This window comes from Seriola aureovittata, chromosome 8 (assembly GCF_021018895.1).
Source record: "Seriola aureovittata isolate HTS-2021-v1 ecotype China chromosome 8, ASM2101889v1, whole genome shotgun sequence".
Lineage (NCBI taxonomy): Eukaryota > Metazoa > Chordata > Actinopteri > Carangiformes > Carangidae > Seriola > Seriola aureovittata.
In genome coordinates this window covers 14828927-14843483 of record NC_079371.1, presented here as the reverse complement: position 1 = coordinate 14843483, position 14557 = coordinate 14828927, and the positions used below count along the sequence as shown (strand labels likewise).

The following is a 14557-nucleotide window of genomic DNA, read 5'->3' as shown; positions in this document are numbered from 1 at the left end:
TCCTTCAGATGGCGTTGCCAAGGTAACCATCAGCTCCCCTTTCTGAGAAACTCCTCACAATAACAACCATCCATAGCAAAGAGAGGCTTTTTGAATATTATTGACCTTTCTAGACTAATTATGAACTGCACTTCTATAAGTTCAAGTGGAAAGTTGAATTTTCATTTACTTTATTATGGATCAGAGAGCAACATTTAGGATCCCAACACTCCATCTAAAAATCATCCTTCAGTCCTGACAGATTTTGTGATTAGCATGATGGTCCCAAGGTACTATGCTTTGACTATGTTGGTCCCTGTTTATCTTGTGCATGCACACAAGGACGCATATACATGCTCGCACAAGAGTCACATTACACAATTCTGCCACATTATTGTGATCCACATGTGGTAATACACAGAGAGAACCAGAAGAATAAGTCTTCTAGCAAGTAAACATGAATTAAACAATACAGGATTATAATATTTTGTAACCTCAGGGATACACACAAGGTATTAGTTGTAGTTATGTTTAGTCTGAATATGAACATAAATTTTGTTTGTTTACAAGAAAAAGCCACAGGGCACCTTTAACTATATTAAATAAGTTGTCCATTTAATCTCTAATCCTCTTAAATCAATTCTACAAACCTATTCTAAGTGTTAAATAATTGCAAGAGTCTGACTCGAGTTTAAGTCCTCCCACAGTAAGTGACTGTTCTAACTGGCATTTGATCATCCAAAATCGCATTTAGAACATAAAAGGCTGCTAGGCAGGTTGGCTTTCAACCAATGAGGCTATCAAAACTTTACAGATACACAATACAGCTTATATATTATCAGCATTTTACTGTTGTGTTTGAGTTTTATTATCTTGGTGATTAACAAGACTATTTTTCACCACACCTAAAATGATAAATGATGAAGAAAAATTTCATTATAAATCATTGTACCCTTTTGTATCTATCATATCGCAGATCCAACAGTAATAATGGGACAAAAAAATTGGCTTTGTTAAATTTATTTATGAAAATAGCCTATCAAAGTGCTCAATCCACAGAGAAATGCACACAGCCCGCATTCAGAAACTGTGCCTTAAAAACTAAATTAGGACTGCTGTAAATTCATGTCACAACTAAACAGTCACAGCTCTGAGCCACAGCCGACCTGGACCCACAGTCCAACCTTGCAGGATTTGGTTTCACCAGGTGCTTACCTGAAATCTCCTATATATTCATTCAAAGACTTTTATTAGTGTTATTGTTCAGCCTCTCAAACAATCTTTTAATATTTTTAACACTATTCTTGTTGGATCACTTTATCTTGCTATTTTAAGTTTCCCATTTTATGAGTTTCACTTTGACTGAAACCAATTATTATGGCTGTGTGTATGTGCTGCAAACCTGCCACAATAGTTGGCCACAGAGTAGTAGTAGTAGTAGTAGTAGGCCACAATCTGTTACCTACAGTTGGCCTGGCTTTTCATTACTTAGAAAACAGTCAGCCAATCAGCAGAGAGGCCCTGACTACAGCTAGAAGGAAATGCTGGTATCAGCTGGTAAAAGCAAGCATAACTACTGCTAACTACTGGAACTCTTGGTCAATATGCCAAACAGTCTATTGAAATATATTAATGGAAACATTGCTATGGAAATTAAATTCAAGAAAACTAAAATTTCACTGGTAGATAAATACTGCATTTGACATTATTTCTAGTAAGTATCAGAAGGTTATTTTGCTTCGGTCTATTTCACTTTTTTTTTTTTTTAAATGTTGGTAAAAATTTTGTTAATTTTAATTGTCATATTTTATCAACACAAATGTGTTTACTGGTTTAAAATATCTATTTGCTAGTTTTTATTTAATAAGCATTTGTTTTTTTAATAGCTACAGTTTTCTCCCTCTTTGATATGTTGGTTGAATTTGCTTTCAGTGTGACTCTGTTACAAATGACTGATTTCATTAGAGGTAATGGTCATTACTTTGTAAATCCAAAAGAGGGTGGTAGAGTCTTAAAATAATTTTTCATTTTCTGTTTTATTCCCCAGGCATTAACTCATCGTATCTTATCAAGACATGGCATATTTCAAAACACACTGTTGACCTAGACTGATGGTTTAACTTAAAATTTATATTACAATGCTAATGGAATTTGAAGAACCCCTGCCAACTGAGTTTCTACCAGTTTAAATAAATGTCCGCTTTCATTTTTCTAGCTTGCATGGGAACACAGGGGCCCAAAGGCGGTGAAGCCAAGGAACAACCAACTATGGCCTTAGTTATAAAAGTAACACATATGCAGCCAAATGACTGATGATACCATTGATGTTGGGAGTGCCAGGTATCCTCCATCAACTCAAATATCTCAAGGTCTTCTGGAAATCTCATTACAGATCCGAGGGGAACCAGAGCTTGTGAACACACCACAGATTTAACACTGACAGAAAGTTGAGCTGAGAAACATTAGCAAGTACAGTATGTGCATGTGAAGAGGTTACACTTGAAATGAGTTACAGAATGTGTGTGTTAGTGTGAGAGAAAGAAGGCCGGTGAAGAAGGAAGGCGAGAAGGACAGAAAAAGGAAATGTAAAGAAGGATATCTTATCTCATCGTTCTGTTTAGTGGAACAAAACCGAGTGATTGTTGCTGTGACTCACAAGGAGAAATAAGGGTGGAGCTTAAAGGTGTGTTGAAAGAAATAAGAAAAAGTGACAGAGGAATACATAGAGGCAGTTGGCAGAGACTGTCTCTAAAATAAAGATTAAAAATAAAGATTAAATTCAGCACCAACTAAGATATGAACGAGGCTATGAAAACTGAGACAGAGCCCGAGACAGACAGAGACGAGACAGATAAGGAAAAGGAAGGGAGGCAAAAATGGACGAAGGTATGAAAAGAGAAGTGATGATGACTTATGACTGTTAGCCTGAAGCACAGAAGATGAATTGACACTGGAAAGGAAAGAGAAGCCTCATAAGGGGCCCAAGCACATGAAAAATAGATACAAAGTCTGAGTAAAAGGCGGCACCAGAAATAGAGACATAGATTTAGAATTCTTTGTGGCCTATCGGGTCATTGACATCACTCCAACCCAACTGGTGCTAGTTCTCAGAGATTTACCCAAAAACCATCCACCCATGAAGCTCTAAACAATCCCTCAATTATTAAGTATTAAGTATATACAGTTTTGAGAGAAGAGGCATGTGTGTCAGCATGAGAAAAAAAAAAATGATGCATGCATGAAAACCATTCCTTGCTGTGTCACTCCCCGCTACAAACCAGACTTATTTGCCAGCAATTCCATTACGGCTGGATTATTCAGGTAATGCAGCCCAGTCTCCAAAGGCAACAGTTAGTTCAGAGGAACCCACTATATCGCAACCGCTCGCACACGCAGAGTTAGAAGACATTAAAATAGAATGGAAGAGCTATTAAAATCATTTCAAAAGCAAATTATCCTAAAGAGATAGAGAAGAATAATAGGAGGAGACACAGAGAGAGTGAAAGAAAAAGAGAGGGAGAGAGCTGTGTAAGTCACTGGTGCTCAGTCAGACACACACACACACACACACACACACACTCTCTCTCTCTCTCTCTCTCCTTTCCCACACACACTTCCACACTCATTAGACACACAAACACACACTCTTCGTGAGCGAGACTGTGCTTCTCTTGTCACTCCGGGAGCAGAGCAGAGTAGCGAGGGCAGTCGTCACACAAGAAGAAAAGCAGCACTGAGGTGAGCTAATAAATACTTACTTTATGCATGTTAAAATATATTTAATATGTTGTCGATGTGAACAAGTTGTGTGTGAAAACACCGTCCATCAAAGCTGCATTTGTGGCGTGACAACATAATTAAGTATGACTCAATGTTTTCTTACATTCTGCACTGTTTTACTGATGCATGTTTTCATTTAACATTTTCACTTTCAAAGTCATTTAATATCTGTCAAATATTTGATAAACCCTTTGTTTTATTATTTATTTAGCAACACAATCAATGAAAATATACTTTAATTCTCTTGTATCACGTGTCAGGTTCAGCTTTCGGTGCATCTCTGCTTTTTTGAGACAGATGAAGGAAAGTAAAAGATGTGGTAGAGAAGCAGTTTGTGTGTGTGGTGAGTGACAGGCGACCTCACTCATAAACAGGCTCACAGAATGAATGAAAGTGTTTTAAAACTTATCTCAAATTCATAGGTTCAGTCATTCCAGTATGCACAATAACAAATATACAAAGGGATCACTGAATCAGTCCTGAGAACGAGGAAGTGAGTTTATTCTGTGTGCGTGTGTGTAATGAAACTAAAGAAGTAATCTGTCTTTTACCTATTGCAATATTTGTTTCAGACTTCGAAGTTCTTCATTTTAATTTCACCATTTCACTATCATGCATGAAAACAAACACTGTGTATTTCCACAGTAACTCATTGACAGAAAGATACATAGACAGACAGATCAATACAGATACTTAATAATAGATAAACATAAAGAGATAGAGGATAGAAAGAAAAAACATTTACCTCACAAAAAAGTGCAAAGGAGCTAGTACTAATTTGTTTCCTCATTTCCTTATACTAAAGCACAATGAATAGAGTTGAATAGAATTTGAATGGTTCATTATTGCCATACTGTTAATAAAGACCTCTGACTTGCTCACAGTTTTAATATAATGATAATATTTTCAACTTTCAGCAGTGGAATGGAAAATCTGGTCAATGGTATAAATCAGGAAGTCCTGCAAGAGAATTTAATTTCTGACTTTATCTTTATTTAAAGTAGTAATTGACATAATCCCAGATTTTTTCATTCATTTATGTTTCATATTCACATCCGAAAATATACAAGACGATCATTGTGATAGTTTTTTGGCTTTGCTCTGTTTTGTTTGCATTGATAATGTTTCTGTAGAGAAACACCTAGCGGTGAGAGAATGGAATGGGATTAACCTGTAGAAATGCTATCTACATCAGATATTAAAAAACAGACATTTATTACCATGAAAATGTTACACATAACTATTAAGATATTTCAAACTGGAAGGATTAACCCACTGTGCAACAATGTGAGCCCACGACCTGTGTGTATATTCGCAGACACAGCCACCAGAATAGAGACAGGATGCGGTTAGGTGTCATGACTTGGTCAAGGAACCATAGAGTATGCAGCGCTGAGCTGTTCAGATGAAAGTTCCCCGTATGAAGAGCTGCTGGGAAGTGTAACTTTAATATATGACAGGAAATGTTTTAATACTGGACATGTGTGAGTGTGTTTTTTATGCAACACTGGAAGCAGCAATGTTGACACAACAGAGGTGTGGTTAGGTCGAGACTGACACACTGAGGGTAATCCATCATCCTCGTGTGTGTGTGTGTGTGTGTGTGTGTGTGTGTGTGTGTGTGTGTGTGTCACAGCAGTGCATGCTGTTTGCCTCTTTACATATTTTATGCATCTGTGTACCTGTCTGTGGCTGTGTCTGTCGCTCAGTGTGTTTTATTTACACGCTTCGTCAAGATTCCACAGCTTCCCTCTACTGGTCAAGACACACAACTGTTACCAAGCAACCGCCATCCCAGACCGCTTCCCTCTCTATCCAGTCTCTCTTTGTCAAGGACAAAAACAAAGACAAACAGGAAGACTTACACACACACACACACACACACACACACACACACACACACACACACACACACACACACACACACACACACACACACACACACACACACACACACACACACACACACACACACACACACACACACACACACAGCTATAGATTGCTTTGCAAATGCAGAGGAAGTGAGTGAGCCTCGTATTTGGTGCTCAGTTGAATCATACCAGGATAAATGAAGCATTCAAATGTCTGATTATGTTGCTTTGATGGACACTGCATGAAAGTTGCTTTCAACATCTGTGGCCCCTTTCAGTTTTACAGTCCCCACTAACTGCATGTTTACTGATTTACTACCAATTCATATTATTTGTTTTTCATTTATGTATAGTAAATCTAGAATAAAAATACAGATGCCTATGACCAACCCTTACTAAAGAAATCACGTCACTGAGAAGTATTGCAGAGACACAAGTAAAGTGATTTAGTACAGTGAGTCATCATAGAACATGGCCGTACTTCCTACCAACCATTAGGTAGCAGATACATTAACTGTGGACTGAATGAATGAATGAATGAGTGAGTGAAAATGTGTTATTTCCTGTATCCTTGACTAATCTGTAGCTAATTTCACACCGTGCAGAGCTTATCTCAACATTGATGTGATTTGAGAGAGTTAGATTAAGCCATTTCCTGACTCTGCATAAACATATTCAAATAAATTATTTTGTATTTGTGACATTATGGATGATTACTCATTGGGCTGAAGAAGAGCAGATATTCCTCATCTGTTTATTTCTAAAAAAGACACATGTGGTTGGTAAAAAAAAAAAGAAAGAAAAAGAAATAAAGAAAATGATCGCAGAATGAGCACCACATATTCACAGTTCAGGCAGTGAGTCCCAGCTGACAGGCAAAAAACCTCATTACTCATCTCTGGGCTCAGACCATGTCTAGTAAAGAGCCGCTGTTCCAAGTTCGTTTCTGCCTGCCTTTCATCTCAATACCCAAAACTGGGCTCTTTTCACCCAGCCACTTACTGGAAGATCTACATGGGGCAAAATGAAGCTCATTTACGTCGTTCATGTGCTGTGAGATAAGAGACCAGGAAAGGGAGCCGTCTAGGAGCTCATAAAAGTTAATCACTTAATATTTCATCCCTGTTGTGTCCACCAGCCATTGGGTTGTCACTTCAGTTACACACAGACATGAAGATTAACTAGTCATGGGATGAACCCCTCAAGCTTCTCAAAACCACAGAACCATGCAACCCTTTGTTGTCTCTCGAAAAACATGAAACAGCATTCTCCTGCAGAAAGCTCCCGAAAGTAGAGCAACATTTACATCCTGTGCAAAACACAGCACTCAGCAGTCATTACAATCCATTACAGTCCTCAGAATCCATTACCAAGACATATGTTTCGGGTTGTGGGTTAGTGTGTTCATGTACGCCTACATGTGCGTGCGTGTGTACGTGCATGTCTTTGATTATATATACAGATGCAGTAACACTCACCATTGTTTTCCATTAGGAACAACTAATGAGATGTTGGTGAAAGAAAACAGATGGTCAGTAATAAAGTAGCACAGTTGTAAATGAGTGATGCTCCATTTACTGTGGAGGATATCATACTTCTCAACATTAAGGTGAATGACTCTAAGTGTTACTATTGACTTAAGTGTAGTCTGCACAGACTGACAGTGACTTAATAAATGAAAAATAATAAAATAAAAATGCATGTAAATCATTTACATGTACTAAATATGTCTTGTGCTTCTTGATAAGTGAGTGGGAAGGATTGTATATTCATATGGTTTTATTAAAAGACAAATGTTTATGCAATAATAAACACAGGAAACCAATATGGTTATGCTCTCACACAAATGCACTGTAACATGGGAAAAGGAACTAATGCATTTAACTGAGGGCAAGTATGTGACCACACACATACACAATCTCAAATGAAATATATAGACAGATGACAAATTACATAACATAAAGTAGAATCAATGCTCCTTGGCATTGATTCTACGAGTCCCTGAGCTCTACTGGAAGGATGAACACCATTCTTCCAAAAGATATTCCCTCATTTGGCGTTTCGATGATGGTGGTGGAGAGCGCTGACAAACACCTTGCCAGTTGAACACCATAGGTGATCCGGTGACTGCAAAGGCCATATCATATGCTTCCTTTAACTTGTCCCTTGTGTGTACATTATGTCTCAGGGTTGAGACAAGGTTGTCCTTGTTGAAATACTTCTAGTGACTGCAATACATGTCCATATGTGGACATTCCTCACAGGCCTGTGTTGGATCCAAGCCAAAACTTATTCCAACTGTTTGTTTTCCTGTGCGCGAGTGTGTGTGTGTGTGTGTGTGTGTGTGTGTGTGTGTGTGTGTGTGTGTGTGTGTGTGTGTGTGTGTGTGTGTAAAACAAAGCGAGAAAGTAAGTGACGGTGAGAGAGACAGACTTTTGATGATGAAAACAGTTGAAATGTGTGGTCACAGAGAGTCAGTCTGTGATTCAGTCAAGTATAAAAGCTGAGATGTCATGTGCATTTGAGAGCTGCACTTCATACGTTAGAGGCCGTGTTATCAGTGTTTGCTCTGGATGCAGTTCAAAGGAGTGAGATGGTGACAGAAATGTGTCCAAAGAACAAAGAATTGAAGATTATAAGAGTTCAAAGATAAGAGATGGGGGTCTGGTTTTTGTAGACTCTGATTTAATTAAAACCTCTCTCTCACTCTTCTTTTCATTGTATCATTTAACTCTCTTTCTTTTTGTCTTCATGTGAAGCCAGCGCATCCATCTCTTGACAATTCTCTCTCTCTCTCTCTCTCTTTCTCTCTCTCTCTATCGCTCTCTCTCTGAGGTGATAAGTGAGTGACTCTGGACCAAGTCTGGCAAATGTCCCAATATCCATTACAGTCAGAGAATAGACGAGCAAACATTACCCACCACCCACTGACGCAAACACATGTTCTCCACATATACACACACACACACTTATCAGGTAGTTATCCTCATTCCACCAAGCACACATTATAAACCCACATGCCATTAATGAATCAGTTCTCAGAGGACAAATAACACTCTGTAACTCCTTTTACAAGGTCTATGTATAAAAGAAAAATATTGATTAAACAACGATTTTTGTCTTACTTTACAAACTAGCCGTTTTTATTATTAATGGCCATTGGTTTGCAACTGTTATTGTATGTACACCCTCTTAATTTGCTCTTTAGTAATATGTGACAGAGCAGCTGTCATCAGCCAAACCCTCTGATATCCAACTCCAGATGTCCATTTGACACAGAATCATATGAGAGTGGTTTATTCTAAGGCCTTATCACATTGCACCATCAAAATGTTAATCATACTTATCAATACTGAAACAATTCAAGTCTTAACATCATCTGCAGCAATCCTGCTGCAGCTGAGACACTTGACCACATTGGCTGATTACACACTGTCTCAAATGGCAGCTTTACTTTTCCTTGTTTCATTAAATGGCTGCCATGAAATAACTGACCGCAACAAAGCCTCCAAAGTCCTCATAATAATACATAATGTTGTGACTGGATTGACTACGGCGATTAAATACTGAAAGCGTGTGAGTGTGTAAGGGGACATTCAGACCTGTACAATAGCAAGGCCTTTACCTGTGTTAGGTAGTTTTAGAGTTACTTATTTTAAAAGGCTTTTTTTTTTTAAATATAAATGAATATATTCATACAAAGATGGAAGTATAAAAAAATCTATGTATAATTGTGATGTGTTAAGCCATTCTCATTTGCATATTTTAACTTAAACTGACACTATATAGGTTTTGAGCGAAAACATAACACATTTCTTTTTCTTAAAACTTAAAAGTTGAATTCATCAGTAATTAAATACACTGTTCTTTCAGTACAACCTTCTTTGGTCTGGTATGGCCACTAGCTTGTGGTGGTTGTGATAAAAAACTGCAGTTTGACATTGCTATGTAACAGACGTTAAGGAGTCTGAGCACTGACGTGACATTTTTCTCTACTTGTGCTACTGTTCAGTTGCAGCATTCACTTTCATCCCATAATCACCATATCCAGCCACAGTGGCCACTGTTCAGCGACGCTTATACAGCCTCTAAATAAATATTTCAATGTCATCGCACAGTTCACTGGAAGCTTATCGGAGAATAAAAACAGCATTCTAACATTAAAGTTTACTTGTTACAAAGGCAGATTTTTGTACATTTTCTCCACCAAACTGTGAGTCATTATGTCAGTAGTTCCTAATTTATCATGTTTATCAGCTATTACAAATATGGCCCCAAGTTAATACTCTTATTCAGTAATATTTTGGACACACTGCATTAGTGTATTCCATCATTTAATGTGATGTATTAATCCAAAAAGAAGCACAGAGGCCATATTTGTCCAAAGATATACTTGGTTGTCAGATCGCAGTTGCTGTAGCTTTATAGCTTTGATGCATGGACATTAGTTTAACATAATCTTCCACATTTATTATAATTAATCAGCTTTGATAGTCGATAGGCTATGTGTAGGTTACACTTATAATCCCACCTGCTCTTTGTTGTTTAATGCATGGCTGTACTGAAACTGTAGAAAATACTGTACCAATGATTAACTGTGTTTCTCCTCTCTGTCCACTAGGTGTCAGTACAGCCATAGAAGATGGTGTTACCAACAAGGTGCCATGGAGCACTATGAACCAGCCACTCTCGCACAAAGCTGTTCAACAGCCATCACAGACATTTCAGCAGCAAAGCATCATGCGGATTTTCAGTTCTCAGTAGCAGCATTCATCAAGAGACAAATGTTGTTCAGCCAACTTCTTGCAAGAATTTTTTGACAAGTGTTAAGTCAAGTCAGAGAACAGTTGAAAGCTATGGTCAGTAGAATTGAAGCCCAGCAAGAACAGCAAGCAGTCAAGTGAATTAGCAGCTAAGACAGAGGAAATACTGGGAGAGGGAGGGAGACAGGGGGGACTACATGTGGCCAAGCTCTTAAGTCACATTTGACCATGGAGACACTGAGACACCTTAACAAAAGGCAGCACCGAAACACTCTGACTGAACATATTTCATAACATTATATCTGAGTTTAAGGTTTATTATTTGGATGTCTTCTTTGCAAAAAGTAAGACCTATTATCTGGTTTAAAACTAAGACCTAAACATAATTATGGCTCATAGAAAGCTGCAGCCATGGTGACATCTCCCAGTGAAGCTTCAGCGATAATGTCAAAAGTGATGCTGGGTGTCATCCTGTCCCTCCTGATCCTTCTGACTGTTGGTGGTAATGTGCTGGTGTGCCTCGCTGTCTGTGCCTCTCGACGCCTCCGCTGCCTCACCAACTGCTTCATTGTGTCGCTGGCCGTGACAGACCTGCTGCTTGGCCTCCTGGTCCTCCCTTTCTCCGCCCTCCTCCAGCTCAACGACGAGTGGCCGCTCGGCCCGGCCTTCTGCAACTTCTACATCTCCATGGATGTAATGCTGTGCACTGCCTCCATCCTCACCCTCCTGGCTATCAGTGTGGACCGCTACCTGGCAGTGACCATGCCTCTGAGATACACCTCACTGGTTTTACCGTGGAAAGTTGCGGTGGCCATGGTCAGTGTTTGGACAGTGTCTGTGGCCGTGTCTTTCTTGCCCATTCAAATGGGGTGGAACACTGTTAATGGGACAGTGCAAAACCATGGGCCCTGGGCTCCAGAGAGGAAATGTCGTTTTGAACTGAATAGACCCTACGTCCTGACCGACTCTCTTCTTACTTTCTACCTGCCTCTGATGGCAATGTGCTGGACCTACCTCCAAATACTTCGCATTGCACGGGAACAGGCTAAGCGCATTGTCAGTGCCCGACCCACTTGCATCACTACCTACAACTACAGGAACAATCAATCTACCAGTACCACTGTGGTTTCCAGTGTGACAGCAGTGGCTCTGCGGGAACACAAAGCCACAGTGACACTGGCTGCAGTAATCGGGGCTTTTGTTGTGTGCTGGCTGCCTTATTTCATCCTGTTCACAGTGTTGGGCCTGAAGGAGCACCCAGACCCCAGCACAGTACCAGAATTTCCCATTGTGTTGTGGCTGGGTTACGCCAACTCAGCCCTCAACCCTATTCTCTATGGAGCTCTCAACAGGGACTTCAGGTCGGCCTATAACCATCTACTGAGATGTCGATGCCCTACTTACTTACAGAGGAGCCGACAGCCGTCTCTCACTGTAACAGCAGGTAATACATTAGACAGAGATTAAAGTCTGCAGGTAAAGCTGCACAATTATTGAGCATAATATAACTAAAGTTTGAGAATCAGTTTAATTTAAGAGTGTAAACTTATTTCAACAAAATACAGCAACCAGTGTGAATTCGTCACATTGTCTTATCCTCAGTTTCTCCGGTTTTTATTTCTCCTTTCCTTCTCCCCATCTCAGCCAGAGAGCAGCTTACAGAGGTGACATTGCTGTGTGGCCACACCCCTGTCACATGCAGGGCAGGTCTAGCAGATCAAAACTTCATGCTTCAAGAAATGAACAGTACGACCACAGCAACTATCCAATTTGCAAACGGCACTGCTACCACAGATGTCAATGGCAATGAAAGGTAAACTCAGCCATGGTATACCTTGTGTGCAAGGCAGAGAGGTGAATGTCAGCAATGGAGTTCTTGCAACAATCATCAAATTTAATACAACTACTTCAAAGAAAATGATGCTTCACATTCAAGTTGGAGTATAAATGCTGTAATACTCACATTGCACACACATCGGGGGCACATGACAAACTAACCCGTTTCACCAAAAAAGGGCTTGGATTGGTGAATTAAGCTGCTTGAGTGTGACTCTTCACACTCGCTACATAGTGGCACTGGATTATAAGTAGTATATTTTTCTCTGTTTGACTCTAAAACACAGGATCCAATAAGTCACACAAACACGAATGTGTTTTTTCTCATCTCTTCAATGAGCCCAGGTCGTGCTGAGCCTGTGCCGATGAGGTGGATGTTGTGTTCACTGTGGTTACAACATGGAACCAGAATCCATCCTGAGCAGAGAACACACCAGACAGACAAAAAGATGGACCAAGACTTACAGCCCCTCTATTTGGAAGCTTTCAGTGCCACAGCACAACCACATAATACACCATGTAAGTAGATATACATACTGACATCCTCATCACCCCCACAGACCATGTCCTCTCCAGAGCAAATGAACTGTGACACACAGATCCTAGCCATGTCATCCGCAGTGCATCAGGCCATATGGCAATATGCATATTAGGCCAAGAAATCTGCTTTCAGCACAGTGGAGATACATTATCCACTTCCACATCCTGCTCTCATTTCTTTGTTTGCATTTTGTGAACAGTATCAACTAAACATTTTGCTCATACTGTATGTTTGTCAAGTGTGTATTAGTTAAAAGCTGTACCAGCACTACAGCGCTATAGCATTTAGTACAAAAAAAAAAAAAAAAAACATTCAGTGCATTCTGGGTGATATATTGCATCACACAACACTCCCCAAAGTTCATCTTGTCAACTAACACAAGCGTAGTTGTATGAACTGAAAAAAAGATAAGATATTTGTCTCATCTTAAAAAAGCAGAAATCCTCTCAGAGAGAAAAATATCATTACAAAGTTTTACATGTATTATCAAGAACCAGGGATGGATTTCTCTGCAGCTAATATTAAGTCAGAGGGTTATATAGAGAATTTATTGTTGATCTCAAAACACCCTCTGAATATTTGTTTCAAACTAAATTATTAAATGTTATTGCAAATAAATATTCTTATATGTGCACACAACTTTTAACCTCTCTAATACCAATCCTACCTCCTAAAGAGTTTATGTCTTCTATGTGATTGCTGGTACAGCTGACTAATCTCTCAGAGTGCGAGGTGATACACACTCAGCACAATGGAGAAGTGAATGATTTCTTCCTCCCTGCATATTGTACACCCAAATTGATTGAATATGGAAACAAACTTTTGATCCTCTTCATTTGTGTGTGTGTGTGTCTTTTCTGTTAGCACTCACTCTGTCTACAATTTAACAAACAAAAAAGTGAGAGAACAGGACCTCAGCAACTCTGCACCTCAACAGCAAGAACCAACTGGACGCACACAACTGGCCTCAGTCCGTCCTGGATTGAACAAATGAAAACGCTTGTACGTGGATGAAGCTGCAACTCAAGTTGTCTAACCCGATAAGTCCATCGCATCCAACCATCACACAGGGGCAACAAGTGGCCCCGACATGCTCTTGACTCTTAACCGTGGTTAGTATTGCAGTATTGGAAGACTGAATGAGACCAGCCAATCAACATGACGCTCATCAATCTAATGAACTGGACTTTTTAAGCTGACTCAAGACTGCACTCCAGTGGAAATACAAAGTATCACAACTTCAATAAAGTAAATGGACTTCTAATTAAAAATGGGTGTTTCCTCAAGAAGGAAGGGGAAAAGGTGATAAATGGACTTTTGAATGTGTTGAAATGTGTGACATTTGAATGTGGAGCATGCAAACTAATGTTACATGTCACTTTTGAAGAATGTAGCTGCCTCCAGACTTTGTATTCAAATGTATGTGTTTTATTATACTATAAAAATAACTGAGGACTGAAAAGTGGCAGGAACTGTTCCTCTAAAACAGAAAATTACAAGCATACTGTACCAATAAAAAGCAGTTAGAATAAAGAATATAACATTTGCTAGCATTTTTGGAGGCAATACACATGGTCTGTGGTTAAGCATGGATAGGGATTATTGTGTGGGATGATAAAGAAAACGCTGTGCGAGTGGTAAGGAATACAAGTACATTGGAAGCAATACATCACAGCTGTCAGCACACATTGCCTCAAACTATTGCCACATTAACATTTAACCTTTTCCACTTTAAGCTATTTCCTTTGAGGACTGATATAGACGTGCATATGATGCCAGGTGTA

At 39.3% G+C, this 14557-nt stretch overlaps 1 protein-coding gene across 1 annotated transcript; it reads left to right on the top strand.

Moving 5' to 3' along the window:
- The first annotated feature begins 3358 nt into the window (after positions 1-3358).
- Positions 3359-14315, top strand: hrh2a (histamine receptor H2a). Its single transcript, XM_056382192.1, has 5 exons — positions 3359-3717; positions 10255-11840; positions 12041-12209; positions 12578-12751; positions 13638-14315. The coding sequence occupies exons 2-4, from the start codon at positions 10808-10810 to the stop codon at positions 12585-12587; spliced, it is 1212 nt and encodes a 403-aa protein (XP_056238167.1). The 5' UTR covers positions 3359-3717; positions 10255-10807; the 3' UTR covers positions 12588-12751; positions 13638-14315.
- Positions 14316-14557: the final 242 nt, after the last annotated feature.

What these genes read in the sequence shown, in the direction of transcription:
- hrh2a (XM_056382192.1), top strand. Translation starts at nt 10,808, where the DNA reads ATGGTGACATCTCCCAGTGAAGCTTCAGCGATAATGTCAAAAGTGATG. An exon ending in GTCTCTCACTGTAACAGCAG is followed by an intron (nt 11,841 to 12,040) that starts GTAATACATTAG and finishes TCCCCATCTCAG; the next exon opens with CCAGAGAGCAGCTTACAGAG.